At 40.8% G+C, this 15265-nt stretch overlaps 1 protein-coding gene and 1 long non-coding RNA gene across 3 annotated transcripts in view; both read left to right on the top strand.

Annotated features, from left to right (window-relative positions):
- Nucleotides 1-15265, top strand: part of LOC309391197 — a 330437-nt gene that overhangs the window by 57758 nt on the left and 257414 nt on the right. The gene's annotated exons all lie outside the window — the stretch shown is intronic.
- The window catches only part of F13A1 (coagulation factor XIII A chain), a 129232-nt gene that overhangs the window by 47644 nt on the left and 66323 nt on the right, over nucleotides 1-15265 (top strand). For both annotated transcript variants that reach the window (XR_014175241.1, XM_081951380.1), the window contains exons 4-5: nucleotides 7816-8067; nucleotides 9905-10023. Coding sequence is in view for 1 of the 2 variants with exons in the window: in XM_081951380.1 (XP_081807506.1) it covers nucleotides 7816-8067; nucleotides 9905-10023 (371 nt within the window). In the remaining variant the exon portion in view is untranslated. The remainder of the gene's footprint in view (nucleotides 1-7815; nucleotides 8068-9904; nucleotides 10024-15265) is intronic.

Raw genomic sequence — 15265 nt, 5'->3', positions numbered from 1 at the left:
CACTTTGCATCATTTAGATCAGGGGTCTCCAACCGTGGCAACTTTAAGACTTGTGGGCCAGCTGAGTTCACCTTTTTAAAAGCTATTTTTCGCCTTCCCCAGGCTCCAGAGGCTTTATAGGAGCCTGGGGAGGGCGAAAAGAGCCTCCCCCCCCAGAGGCTTCAAGGACCGTCTGGAGGCTTCCCTGAAGCCTTCGGAGTGCTTAAAACCACCCTCCGAGCAAACCGGAAGTGACTTCCGGGTTGCTAGGAGGGTCGTTTTAAGCGTTCCGAAGGCTTCAGGAACCGTCCGGACGGCGGAGGGAGGGGGGACTCTATAGCCTTCCTGCCATGCGTCCCGCACAGGAATCCGTCCCCTCGGGGCTTTGCGCGGGCGTCCCAAGGGTTAAGCCGAAAGGGAGGGGGAGGGGGAAAGCGAAGGGGGCTTTGTTGTCCTCCTTCTCCTTCTCCTCCTTTCCCCCTCTGGCTCGAATGCGGCGCCGGGGCCCGGCAGGCAGCGAACGAGTCGGAACCTGCCGACCGGAGGAAGAGGGTGAGAGGCGGGTCCTATGAACGGCGGCAGCAGCGGCGGCAATAGTCGCAACTCAGCGGCGGGGAAAGGCGGCAGGCAGCCGAGTTGCGACTATTGAGCACGATGCGGCGCAGCGCCACCCGAGGCTGGGATTGAGGCGGCTGCGCAGTCTGCCTGGCGTGGCGCGGCTAGAGGAGGAGGAAGAGGCAGCGGCGAGGGCGGCGCGGCCAAGGCCCGACGGACTTCCCTTCGGCCATGCCCGTCCTGGCAGCGGCGGCGGCGATGTGAAGGCCGGGCCCTGGCGAGCGTGCCGAGGCTGGATGGAGCGGCGCAAGGACGCTGGGCCCGAGGCGCCGCGCGGCGGAGGCGATCTGGGCCCGGGCGATGGAGACGCATGTCTCGTGCCTGTTCAGGGACCGTCCCGAGGCTTCCTGAAGCCTTCGGAGCGCTTAAAACCACCCTCCGAGCAACCCGGAAGTAAGGCTTCAGGGAAGCCTCCGGACGTTCTCTGAAGCCTCCGGAGGGCCTCTGGGGGGTCGGGGGCCCTCCCCAGGCTCCTATAAAGCCTTTGGAGCCTGGGGAGGGCGAAAAAAGCATGTAAAAATGGGCGCGTTGTGCACGCATGCGCACTGGGGGGGCGCGTTGCATTATGGGTGCGGCACGTCCGCACACGACCCCCCCACGCTCCCCCTACTTGTGGCACGCGAGCCAAAAAAGGTTCACCATCACTGCCCTAGAGGAAGCATGATCTCTGTGTCAGTGTAAACTGATGAGAAGCAAGACAATCTTCCATAGCAGATAGTGTATGCTGATTTTCTTAGATTAAGCAGGGGATTGGGCAGGGGCATCCACATGGGTCAAAAAATCCTGATAGTAACTGTGATCATGCAACCAAAATTCCTCCCCTTTTAACCCATTAGCATCCAGAGCTGTGATGGGGCAGTGGTTTGAATGCAATATTGCAGGCTGACTCTGCCCACAGCCAGGATTTCAATTCTGCTCAAGATTGACTCAACCTTCCATCCTTCTGAGGTTGTTAAATTGAGGTCCCAGATTGTTCGGGGCAACATGATGGCTCTGTAAACTGCATAGAGAGGGCTGCAAAGCAACTATGAAGCAGTATATAAGTGCTATTGCTATCCCACACAAGGGGGCAAGACTTTGACAGCATGGTTGCAAATGCCCTCTTGACTTTTTAATCATCTTTTCAGAAGCCACTTGTTCTTTAAAAGCAATTGCAAAAATGACAAGGTCCACCTATCCACATTCTCAGATTAATTTTGCATTGTTTTTGAGATCAGAAACTTTTCAATGGATATCTTCTTAACTGTAACCTCAATAAATCTAGGGAATGACTTGATTCTAAGAGTCAATAAACTGTGTGAAATGATTGTTATCTTTGCCTTATCTGGCTAGCTTTCAGAGAGAAGGTTTCATTTCAGCTGAGAGCAAGGAGCCTTTCCTCACTAGCTGATGGATTTATAAATGTTAATCCTGCCGGGCTGAGTTGCTTATTTTGAAAGTAGGAATTCCTTCAAAGGTGATCTTTGGAGCTATGAATTCCCACTTCTACCAACAGCAGAACCAGCAGAGGATGCCAGGAGAAGCAAATAAGACTGCTTGCATCTTCTGGAAGTAGTCATTCGACACGTACATACACAAAATATTTAATACAATTTGGGCTTATTTAATTTTAATTAATTTTCTAACTATTATGAAGGAAGAGAAGAGATTTAACATGGAAGCACTCTACACAATACTGTTAAGTGTAGTTTTACATTTGACTTATCGATATATAGTTCTTTCAAAGACTTGACATCAGTAGCTGAGGTTTTTATGTTTACTTTTAGATTCTTTTAATAGGAAGGAAGGCGGAATACTAGCAATCTAAGGAAAAGCATAAAAAAATCTGCATTTCCAAAAAGACGCTGGTACTCAAATGGAAACAAAATAAATATGTGGAACAGCTGGAACTCATATGTGATGGCCCAAAAAAATAGACATGATTTACTTACGGAGTGATTGATATACAGTAGTGTGAACACTGTAGCAGTACCTGACAATGGGATGAATACAATTATTGTACTCCAAGACAAAGGAAAAGGTAGCAGGAACGAATGGAAGAACTACAGGGAAGTTAATTTGTTAGGTGCATTAGGGAAAATGTTTGCAGAATTTTTATTGAAAGAGATGACAACAAGTGCCATTTGGGAAGTGCATTGTGTTTTTGTGCTGGTCATAGATTGTGCAGAATAGACTATTGTTCTTCAACTGTCATGGGGAAAATATATATTTATAAGAAAAAATACATTTGCTGATTTTGACGATAGGTAGGAATTACAAAGATTTTGCACAAATATGGAGTTAAAGGTGGGTTGCTGAATATGACATGAGCAGTATATATTGAAAGTGAAGCATGCAGAGAATAAAAAGAAAGCTTAGCAAATGATCCAAAGCTGTCAGAGAGTAAGACAAGAATATATGATCTCCCCTTTGTTGCTTAAATGGATCAGTGTTTCAGGATTGCTTGTGGTAATGTTAGAGGAATGTTAGTTAGAGATGTGAATGGAGGCAAACATTTTTATGCTGACTGTGATGTGTAGAGCCATGGTGGTGCAGTCATTAGAATGCAAGCTTGCAGGCTAACTCTACTCGTTGCCAGCAGTTCGATCCTGACTGGTTCAAGTTTGACTCAGTCTTCCATCCTTCCATGGTTGGTAAAATGAGGATCAAGATTGTTGGGGTCAATATGCTGACTCTGTAATCTGTTTAGAGAGGTCTTTAAAGTTGTATGAAGTGGTATGTAAGTCTATTGCTATTGCTAGTTGACTAAGAAACTGAGTGGAAATGTATGAATGTAATAGTTGCATGGATAATTTGAAAGGATAGAAAGAAAGGAGAAGTACAGTGAATATTAGTACAAACTAGGATTATGCATATTTCTCTTTTTGTTACTTTATGCATTGATTTCTTTAGCTTACTAATTCCGTAAGCGTAATAGTGCTTATTCTGAAAAAAAATATATGATGAACACATACGTATCTGCCTGTAGAAAAAGATAACGCAGAGTGCTTTTAGTGTTGGGAGATGTCAGGCGGCATCTCTTCAGTTTGTCTCCTGGTAAACCTCTTTTCTGTAACTGGTGTTTCCCTTCCTTGTACTTGCTTTTGGGAGAATGTCAATTCCGCTAGCCGAAAATGATTGAGCTTCCTGCAAGAATTTATTTGGCATTCTGTACAGCTGGCTTTGAAATGAGGAAAACCTCTGTTGCAAAATCCATTCACAACACTTTTGTAGAAACTCATTGCTAATATTAGATTTTTATTCTCCATTCACACAACATGAATATTAGAAACGAGAGCTTCTTCGTGTACACATGTTTAGCTGATGCAAGGATCAGAGATTAAGTAATCGTCTCAGATAAACATTGTTTCCTTCCAAATTTTGAAATTTGTACATTGATTTGCCAATTTTCCTTATGGCCATATTTCCTTTTTTGTGTTCTTGAGATTTTTTTTTTCATCACTGGACATACTGGACATACTGGAAGATATCAGATTATTATTTTACAATCCAGTCTGACTGGAGTTCATTTATTAGGTGTCCGTCTAATTCCTGCACTATCATAAATTAAAAATTGGCCATATCAACCAGGGGTGGCTTCCTGCCAGTCATAACCTCTTCTATAAAAGAGGTTCCACAAATCTACAGTGCCGTTTAGAACCAGTTCCAGCTCCCTCCCCCCACCCGTCTGCCTATCATCAAGATGAAGAGCAAGAGGAGGAATTCTGGGAGTTGAAGTACACAAGTCTTAAAGCTCTCAAGTTTGAACACCCCTGGGATTTTTTTCTAAAGAGTTAGAGGTGCAAGGGTCTTGTAACTTGACAGCTTTAAGACTTGCACACTTCAATGCCAGAGTTTCTGAGCCAACATTTTGTTGGCTAAGCAAGAACATTTTTAAGTGAGTTTCACCACATTTTACAAGTTGGCCACACCCACCCAGTCACATGGCTGGCAAGCCACTCCCACAAAACAGGCCACACCTACAGAAGAGGTTCTAAAAAAATTGAAACCTACCACTGATGTCAACCAAAAATCATGTAACAAACTGATATTTTTGCAAGTTGTTCATATGGACTTGTAAAGATCTATGTCCTTGAAGGTAGCTAGTTCAATGAAAGAGCAAGATAATCACAGGGAGTTAATTAGCTAGGCATTCGGAAATTACTATTGAAAACAGGAGCAGGAAGATATGCAAGGTTAGGTAATCTTAAATTCAACTCAAAAAGCTGTAATTGTACAAAGTCTCTCCCTCTCTCTTACTTATTTCAGTTTGATTCAGCAACAGATTATCCCTTTTTATGTATAACTATCAAAAAGTACAAATAGTTTTCATTTAGTGACCACAGTTGATCCTGGCAATTTGGTTGTTAAACAAAGTAGTTGATGAGTAAAACCATGACTCTGCTTATGTTCTTTAGATTTCCTTTGCTTTATAGATCTACAAAGGTCACTAATAAAAAGACCAGTTGTAAAGTTATTTTTTATCACTTTCATAACTGCAAATGGTTTAGTAACCATGTGCAGTGAGGCCAAACCAAATTTAGTGAGGCAGTCACTAAATTTGAAGTACCTGTAAAACAATCAAAAGATGGGGAGCATATTCAAGCAGCTATTTTCCCCAACAATGTTCTTATTTAAATTCTTACCAGTCATATGTAATTATAGTCTCTTTGGTTAAATTTGGTTAAATTAATTCCAAGGTGATCTATGGATCTTAGAATAATGAGACTGAATTTCTATTTCACGTTAACCCGTGGTTTATTTTAGATCCTGAATAAGCTCCCATCTTGCTACACACAACTCATTCAACGGTAATTCATGATTTGTAAGTCATAGTACTGGGTTTACATAACCATTTAAGGCAGTAGTGAAATTCAGTTTTTTTTACTGCTGTGGGAGTGGCTTGGTGGGTGTGGCAGGGGAAGGATAGTGAAAATTCCCCATTCCCACCCTACTCTGGGACCAGACAGAGTTGGTATTTGCTGGTTCTCCGAACTTCTAAAAATGTCTGCTACTGGTTCTCCAGAACCTGTCAGAACCTGCTGAATTTCATCCCTGATTTGAGGCCAAAACTTGTACCTTAATGCAGCCTGTGAAGTGTATCATCCATCTTTCTTTCCACCTCCTTCCCTGTAAAACGTTACAACATGGACGAGAACAGGCAATAATAGATGAAAGGTGAAAGCAGTGGAGATAGGGCTAATCAGAGAAAATAACTGAGTTGAGTGGTTAGTTGTGTTGCAGGTACATAGGCTAGATAGCAGGTTTGGTGCAGTGGGACTAAGTGGTTCAGTTGATGTAACTGAGTTGAGTGGTTAGTTGTGTTGCAGGTACATAGGCTAGATAGCAGGTTTGGTGCAGTGGGACTAAGTGGTTCAGTTGATGTAAAGTCTGAAGCCCAAATCAGACAGGAGCATTATCAAAACAAAGAAGAGATACCCTGCACATTGAAACAAGCTACAAGAAGCTCATTATCATGTAAGGACACCAGAAATATAAATAAAATTTATATTCTGTGCCTGTTACAAATAACAGACTTGGTTGAATGTTCTACAATAGTTGGTGTTTATAATTGGGCTGATGATATCTGTAATATTTCATTGTAACATCAGTAAAAACAGGCTATTTGAGTCCAACCCTTGAGCCTTCACTATCAATTCCTGAATCTGAGTTTCTAGAGAGAGAAAAAAAATATTGCTCTGAATGATGCTCTGAAAAAGGAATGAGTTTCAAGGAATGATTAGTAGAAGGAAATGAAAAAGGTGGCATTATCTCCAAAGTTATGGAAGGCCATTCCAAGGAGCAGTGGGAGAAAAAACAGAAGGTTCTATTGTGAGAGCATATCAGGACTTCTATTTACAGATGCTTCTGGACAGCATGCCTATTCTAGGAATTACCAAGTCAATGGGTTAACAGCAAATCTTAAAAGATAAATGTGAGAGACTGTAGGAGGCAGCTGAAGGGTTAATTGGTGTAACAGATAGGTTCGCCCAGACGTGGGGACCTTGAGAAGGAAATGCTTCAAAAAGACTCCATCTTAATTGGTTTGATTGAACCCTGTTTGGGAACTTACTTTCACTATTTTCAAGGTTGTGTTTTTATCCCTGAGGAGTATTAACGATGTACGTATAAATAGATTTAGTCTCACTTTTTGAGTTGGCTAGCTATGTGGGCTTGACCCCTATAGAAAGTTGCCTTTTCCTTTCACAAGGAAAAGGTTTTATTTGTAAGTCTGATTTGCTATTTGGTTAAACCACCAGTGAAGCCCAGCATTAAGAGCGTTCATGTTTAATAAAAATGATTTTCCATTTAATATTTAGATTACATTCTTAACTCTCTCTGTCCTCTCTTTTGGGCTGTTACTTTTGGTACATCTGATTACGGTATATCTTATTCCTGTGTTAAATCACTAAAATACAGATTGCGTTTTTTTGTGATCTGCATTTCCTGGATTCTTTTATTGCATTCTGTCAAAATAAAATGGTTCTCCATAGTACTCCATACTACTCCATACTCCATACTTCTTATTTATTGGTAGCCTAGACCCGTGATGGTGAACCTATGGCATGCGTGTCAGAGGTGGCACGCAGTGCCCTCTCTGATGGCATGCGAGCTGTCATCCCAGTTCAGCTCCGATGTGCATATGCCCATGTCTCTGCCATGCATGCGTGAGGGCGGAGCACATGGGCGGTTGCATGCACATTTGGGGGCTGTTCATGGGGGGGAAGAGTGCATGTTGGAGTCACACATGCATGTGGGGGGGGGCAGGACATATGCATGGGGGTGTATTGAATTTTGGGGGTTCTGGCACGCGCGTGCCCTTTGGGCACTCAGTCCGGAAAAGGTTAGCCATCACTGGCCTAGACTATCCTATGTCCTTCAAATATGTTGGGGGAAAAGTCATAAAATTCTTAGCAGACACTGGCTTAGAATTCCGGGAATTGTCATCCTTGAACATCTAGAGTGCACTAGGGTGGAGAAATATATTGTGTGGAAATGAGACAAAAACTTGCCTTGGTAAGATTTAATTTTGTAACATTAAAAAATCTTAAAGACAAAGACTTTGATGACAGAGAACTAAATTATACTTGTCGATACCTTACTTATTTTTGCCGTAATGCAATGGATATTACACTGAGTAATTGTGAGTCCAAATTTTGCTAGGCAAACAAAACGAAAGGCATCTTTTCATTTGCTACTTTCATTCACAAAGTTAATGAACTCACTTCCCTTTTTCTCCAGGGCGATACCCACAACAAAACAAAGGCACTTACATCCGCGTTCCTTTGGTTCAAGAGCTGAAAAGTGGGGAATGGGGTGCTAAGATCACCCACACAGCCAACACTTCTGTGGCCCTGAATATTATGCCAGCTGCAAACTGCATTGTGGGGAAATTCCGCATGTATGTTGCAGTGCTGACTCCAATGGGCATTCTCAGAACAAGACGAAACCAAGACACCGATACTTACATATTGTTCAATCCCTGGTGTAAAGGTAAGGCATACACAGTGTGTATATGATCATGACAATAACAACCACATCTTAAGTGCAACTGTATCATTATAATTTATTCAAAAAGAACCTTAATCTGACTTTCTGAAGAGATGCAGTTGAGAAGTCCAGATAGTTGTCTCATTCCACAGTTTCTTTATGTTCATCATCCAACTTGTGTTACCAGAAACCTATGTAGTTTACAGGTAGGCACACTAATGACTACTGTTAGACAACAATTCTCCAGTACCCTGTCATTTAACATTAGAGTTTCATGGAAGCTGAAGTCTAATTATTAGAGGATGCCAAGTTAAGTAAGTTTGCATCTAAATAGATATATATATAGAAATATAAGTAGAATATTACCTAGAAGGCGGATAAGCTCACAATCTGAATTTGAGACATTTCCCCCACTGTAGGACTGCCTCCATTCATCATTTTGAAATGGATGTTACTGAGGAAATGCTAATCTTCCTTTCAGATAAATATAATATAATTAATGAGAAAGAGAGAGAATGACAGAGACAGAACACAATCTCCTGGCCATATTGAATCATCCCTTTGACAGGAGCAAATAATAGATTATGATTCCAAATGCATCACATCTAAAGCTTTCAATTAAAAAGAAAACAAGGATAGAGGAAGCATTATGGAGGGAAGGTTTAATATTTTCCACCACCACCATGATGTACCTGTAACAAGTGACAGTTTCCTCAGGACTGTGCTGGAATTTCCATTCATCATGTAATGGATTCCCAATATATTTTTATTTATCCATGCATTCTGCTATTCTTTGAAAGGCTGCCTTGCTTTACATATTTAAGCATCCATCATGAAAAAAAACCTGATATATGGAAATGATCTACGTATCATCATTTCTTCCCCCAAAAAATGAAACTTAAGATGCCTGATTTTGGGATACATTCAGGCCAATTTTTTTTAATGTTCTCAGAAGGAGATATGCCCTTTTGGGGGGGAAACCTGATGGAATTATGGCACAATATCAGTCAGGACTCCACTTGTAGACATATAAAGAGGTGTTTAGCTCATGATATTCCGAAATGACAAAGCCAGGAACTTTGGATCTCTGATCAGGCAGGTTCTAGCAATCATTTACTTAATGTAGAGTCCTTTAGGACTAGTGACTTTCCTTAATATTCATAGCTTATATAGATAATTTTTTTGGAGCTAAGAAATATCCAAAAATGTAATTTAGGTAATGTGAATTGGGTTAATTCACTAAAATTTTGTTCTGGTGGGGTTCTCCAGCATCTCTAGCCTAAACCAGAAAGAACTGTCTATCATAAAATGTTCCTCTTCATCTCTCGATCATCACATGAACTAAGTGGCTATTTAAAAGTCTACCTTCTATATTAAAAGGGACCATGTTCATGTCTGTCACAATGTGCAACTCTTCCTAAACAGGTTAATCCTTTAAATCTTTTTGTGTAGAATTGCTCACAATTACAGTTACGAAGTTTCAAAGTAATTCTTTGATCTGCCGTGCGGGCACTTAATGCTCTCACAGCTCTCAGACATTTCAGCTTAATAACCCAGAATCATAAAGTGCATGATAAGAGGTGACAATTTAATCATGCTTTACAGATCTTGCTCAAAATAGTTGAGAGTTGTGATCCTTCTTTTTTTTTTTCCTTTTTAATTTGGAGCACGCTTCATTTCCAGTTGCAGAGAATTGTGTGAGGAGAAAATATATTATGTCCTGTGATAGATGAACCAAAGGCTGCCTTTTCTTCTATCATTCAGCTGTATTACATTCCAATATTTACTCCTTGCAAAGTTCATGTATTAACCTGTTTTTATAACCAAAAATTTGATGCAGAGGATGTGGTGTTTATGGATGATGAAGAAGAAAGGAAAGAATATGTCCTGAATGACCTTGGGATTATTTTCTATGGGGCCCCTGAAAATATACGAACAAGAAGCTGGAACTTTGGTCAGGTAAATCCATTTGAAATAAATGAAGAATAGTTTTTCTACTAAATCCTGCAACTCCTAAATGCCGCACTAGCGAATAGATTAATCCTGTTGAAACCTGATTCACTCCTGATTAGTCAAATACACCTAGGCAAATGAGTAAAGGTATATAACTGACTGACCTGTGGTACATAACAGAATTAATTAAAGGACAAAAGTTTGAAAGGACTGAGCTTGTGTTTCAGTCTGGAACACTTTGGCCCAGGTGATGTGCATATATATGTATGTATGTTAAATTTATATCTCATCTTTTATTCCAACAACTAAAAATGGCACACACAATATTTCCTGCCTCCATTTCCTCCTCCTCCCTACAGCAACAACACTGTAGTGTAGGTTGAACTGATTGTCTGGTCCCAAATCAGCCAGTGAGATGAGAATGATCCAAGTAAGAGTGGATTAAAACCTGTTTTTTGTCTGGTTTTTAAGTCTTAACCATAACCATCACATCACATTATTTGTAAAAACAACCACTGTCTTCTTATATGGATTTTATTGCAGATTTTTATTCTGATTTATCTGTGTGACACATGAATATGACAGATATAAATTGAGAAAATGTATGATGTATATTAATTGAAAGGCAGGTTCTCATTTTCTTGTAAAGTTTTTTTTAAAAAACATTGCAAAATACAAATAGCAGTGGAACACATCTTAACTGTTTCTCATCAAAAACAACCATGGTCAACAACTCAAACTCAGACACCCAAATATGGAGTAGTGGTGAAGGTGCTGGATGACAAGTAGGAATATTTAGATTTCAGTCCATGTTCAAGCAGAGAAACCATTTGAGTTGTTTATTCTCAGCCCAACCTATCTCACAGAGTTGTTCTTGCGGAGAAAGGAAGGAAGAGAAAGTGTTGTACACACTGCCTTGCACTCTTTTATGTATCTAATACAGTGGTGGGATTCAATATTTTTTACTACTGGTTCTATGGGCATGGCTTGGTGGGAGTAGCATGGCTTGGTGGGAGTGGCTTGGTGGGCATGGCAGGGGAAGGATACTGTAAAATCTCCATTCCCTCCCCACTCCAGGGGAAGGTTACTGCAAAATCCCCATTTCCTCCCGATCAGCTGGAACTTGGGAGGCAGAGAATAGGTGGGGGCGGGGCCAGTCAGAAGTGATATTTACCCGTTCTCCGAACTACTCAAAATTTCCGCTACCAGTTCTCCTGAACTGGTCAGAACCTGCTGAATACCACCTCTGATCCAATACATAAATAAACATCTAACGGTAATTATAACAGGTATTCAGCAGCTTCCAGCTCTTTTGAAGAGGCAATTTGGCATGATTATCTAATTGAATCAAACATTCAATTGGGCGCAAATTGTTCAGACTAGGTTTCCATAACCTACTGTTCTATTCTAATTTAACATTATGGGTTGTTGTGGTCTGCCAGTGGCCAGAGCTGGCAGCAGATTCAGTCACTGAGGAGGTTGGGGAGGAATTTGGGCCAGTTCTGGAGTCTAGGGAAGGCTCTGACGAGTGCTCTGTGTCGAAGGCAGAGATGGGACCAGGGCCATCTGACAGTTATCAGCTGCCTTCGGAGTCAGACATCAGTGAGGCAGACGAACAGCTGGAGCCTGTTCCCAGTGTGCGCATGTGCAGAGTTGCCAGACGAAGGGAACAGCTAAAGAACAGGGGTTGACTTGGGAGTAAGGCCACAGGTGGATGGTGAATGGCCCCTCCCATAGGGAGTAAAAGAGGAGTGAAAGGAGAGAGGTGTTTGCAGGAGACAATTAGTTCATTCCTGCATTCTTGCCAAGTATTGTGGTGTCAGATATCAGCCTGGCCACTCTCCAAGCCTGATAAAGGTCGGTAACTGGGAACTATCTTGAAAGACTGTGGGAGAGGAAAGAGTTTGCTGGAGAGGAATTCACTGTAAGTGAAATAAAAGGGGTTTATCGGGATGAGGACTTGGCTTCATGCTGCTGGGGAAGCCTAGGTCAGAATAGGATAATTATCATCAGTGAAGGAAGAAAAGTTCTTGGGAAGGCAACTAGATGTAGAGGACATCTATAGAAGCAGTTGGACGAGTAGGTTCAGGCAGTAGTGGTGGGACCTGATCCTTTCTATATAGGATAAGCTGATAATAATTTGGTCTCTAAGCAGAACTTCCTCATTGTGACTTCTATCTCCTTCATTATTTTAATTGCGAGAAATTGAGTATCAGAGAAATAATCAATTTCAGGCATATATGCTTCCTAATTTTATTGGTACCCTAAGTGGAACAATATCCGTGGAAAACTGGATCCCATTCCAGAATTTCCAGAAAATGCAGGGTAGAAGTGTTCAAATGTGTAAGCCATCAGCTTTCTATATTAGCTGACACCTGCATCATCTTCAATTCAATCCTGTGTAAAGCACAGCGTGATCCTTCTCAAGGTTGTGGATTACAGGGTCAAAACATGGAAAGATTTCTTGCCTCTGGGAAATAGTGGCTTTCATATAGCTGTGTAGTATAACTGTTTTCCTAAGCATAAAGCAGGTTCCAGTAGTATCTCTCAATTCTTGGAGCAGACATAAGGTTTATTGACTAATCTGTCAAAGGCAGGACAACCTGCTCCGTATAGTGCTAGGTCTTCTTATCAGCTTTATTTCCACCTTCTTTAGATTATATTTCAGCTCATTCATTTAACCACAGCCTCAATACACTGGTTTAGAAATAAGACAATTGGTCTTTGATGCTTAGCTAATGAAATATAGAACTTAAAGGGGAACAGTATTGGCTTATTTATGTTGCCCATCAGCAAAGCTCTCGATGATTTCTGTCAGCAGCTTCCTATAGATTATAGATGATAGCAGTCTCTGTGATAAAAGCCTTGCGAAATACCATACGTCAACTGCCAGAGGGTCAAGATAGAATTACCAGTGATGACCCATTCACTTCATTCTGGTTAGAAAATGAAATCACTCAGTAGACAGATCTAACCCCTGCAAGCTGTTCAAACAGCCTAACAGGATTAAATTATTTGTTGCACAAAAGCCATGGTTAGGTCAGAAAGTACTGAGAAGGAAGACTCTCTGCCAAGTTGCTTGATGCAAATCATTGGCAAAATGGTTAAAGCGGGAGTGAAAAGGTTCAGAAAAGGATTTCTCATCTAAACACAGCACCCATTATTCTTCTATTCCATAGTCAGTCCATCTTTTTGGAACTGGCCCAAATAACATCTGTACTGATTACGGCCAATTACATTTTGCTGATTGATCCCCACACAAAAATGCATAAGTTCATTCATTCATTTATTGATTCATTCCAGCAAGATATCCTGCTTTGGCATAACACTCCTTTGGTTGACCGCATCACCCGAGATAACAAATGTGGACTCCTATATTTTCATTAATGAAAGATAACATTTATTTCATCCCCATGAAAATGGGCTGATTGGTCACATTTAATACATCTAGCATAAGGCATATTCTAAAATTTAAATCATCTCCATATAAAGGACATTTCAAGTAGTGAAAGGGAGATCAAATTGCTGCAGTCAACCGCTGTTTGCTAAGATCATAAAATCCTTAAAATAGAACTAGTACCTTAATTATCTCTTCTCTCTTTCTAGAATCCAACAATCTAGAATCTCTTGAGGTATATATTTTCCACATCTTATTAGATACTGATAATGCTAAATATCTAGCTTTTAGATCTCCATTGGGCCAATTTATCATTATCCTTAATGATAAAATAATGGAATGTAGCCAACAATACATAATTTTCAATGTATTTTAAAAAATAGTCCAAACAGAAAAAGAGCATTTAATTAGCATTAAATGTAAAAGAGTGCATACATGTGCAGACAAATCCACAATTCTGAGGATGAAATCCCTGTTGAAAGTTCCAAGTAAGACTACAAGGAATAGGAAGAAATAAGAATAATATTGCAGGGGCTGACTAGAAAGCATTATCCTGGAACAAATGATGAAACATTTATACAAGCAAGCTACAGCAGTAAATCTCCTCTCGCCTTACTACTTCGACATCTGCTGGAGGTCTAACTCAACTAAAAATGGAACATCCAACAAATGTTTTGATTTGTCTTGCTGTCAAGTCTATCTCTCAGAAGGTGGAAGTAGGGTCAAGAAGAACTGTTGTCCTCCTGAAACCTGACCATCAGGGAAGAATTGGTTGACAGTGAACGTTGGCAGAAGCATTGGGGGAAAAGGGATACTGTCACTTTGGAATTTGATAGCAAGAGCTGTGAAAATGAAATGTAATTTGTATTTTGGAGTCTAGCAGACTGATTTCAAAAACTTCAGACAAATGTTGGATAGGATCTGATGTCTAAAAATCATAAAGGAAAGCAAAATAATGTAGGACTAAAGAAACAGAAAACTGAAATATAGACCTACCATGGTTTTGGGGAGTAAGGTTGGAAAGCGATCTCCAGTTCTAGTTCGAATATCTTTTAAATATCAATCAAACTCATATCAATCCTGATTCTTCAGCATTTATCTTAGCTATGATTACTCTGATTATTTACTTTTTTCAGTCTTAATTAGTGCTTGATCACAGCTTCTTATACTTGGTTGTTAACTTCCCTCTGTCTTAATGACTATGGAGATTCTCAGTCATCCAGGTCATGGTTGTCCCAAGGGTGCTTTTTCAAGAGGCAACTGGACTAAAGAAGCTTCTTGGATGAGAAGTGAAGCCTCTTCACAGAAAAACCAGAAAGTCCAGTTGCCTCTTGAAAATCACCTTTGGGGTCCCCTCTGCTCACTTTCTTTCACTAACTGGTGACGTGGGTGTGTATTATGCAGAACCTTTTCAATTCTCTCAGATTCTTTCTTAACTTGGTGTAAGTGGAATTGAAAACGAAAGAGTAATCACTGTCATCTTGTCAATGAATTCAAAAGTCAGTGATCCAAATGAAACAATAGAAGCAGAGCCAGAACTGAAGAGCGCCATGGACAACAACTTGAGAACTGCTTTCTATTGAACAAGCAAGTTGCTCCAAGTAGTACAGTACAATAATAGGTTATATTGGAATGCTACGTTAAACGTTTAGGAGCTAAGAGTTACAAACCAGTTTAACTGTAAAGTTCTTAGCCCCTCCACCTCTTCGCTTGCCCTGATGGCACCCCAGCGGTAGCAGCCAAGCAAGGGAAGGAGAGGGGCCAGAAAACTAAGCGGGCATGATGCATCCAGAACCGCTGCTTCTTCGCAACAGCTGAGGACTGAAGAGGCATCTCTTCCATCATTGGCTG

The sequence above is a fragment of the Natrix helvetica genome (assembly GCF_964273705.1).
Source record: "Natrix helvetica genome assembly, chromosome: 4".
Taxonomy (NCBI): domain Eukaryota; kingdom Metazoa; phylum Chordata; class Lepidosauria; order Squamata; family Natricidae; genus Natrix; species Natrix helvetica.
This window is presented reverse-complemented; position numbering and strand designations above follow the sequence as displayed.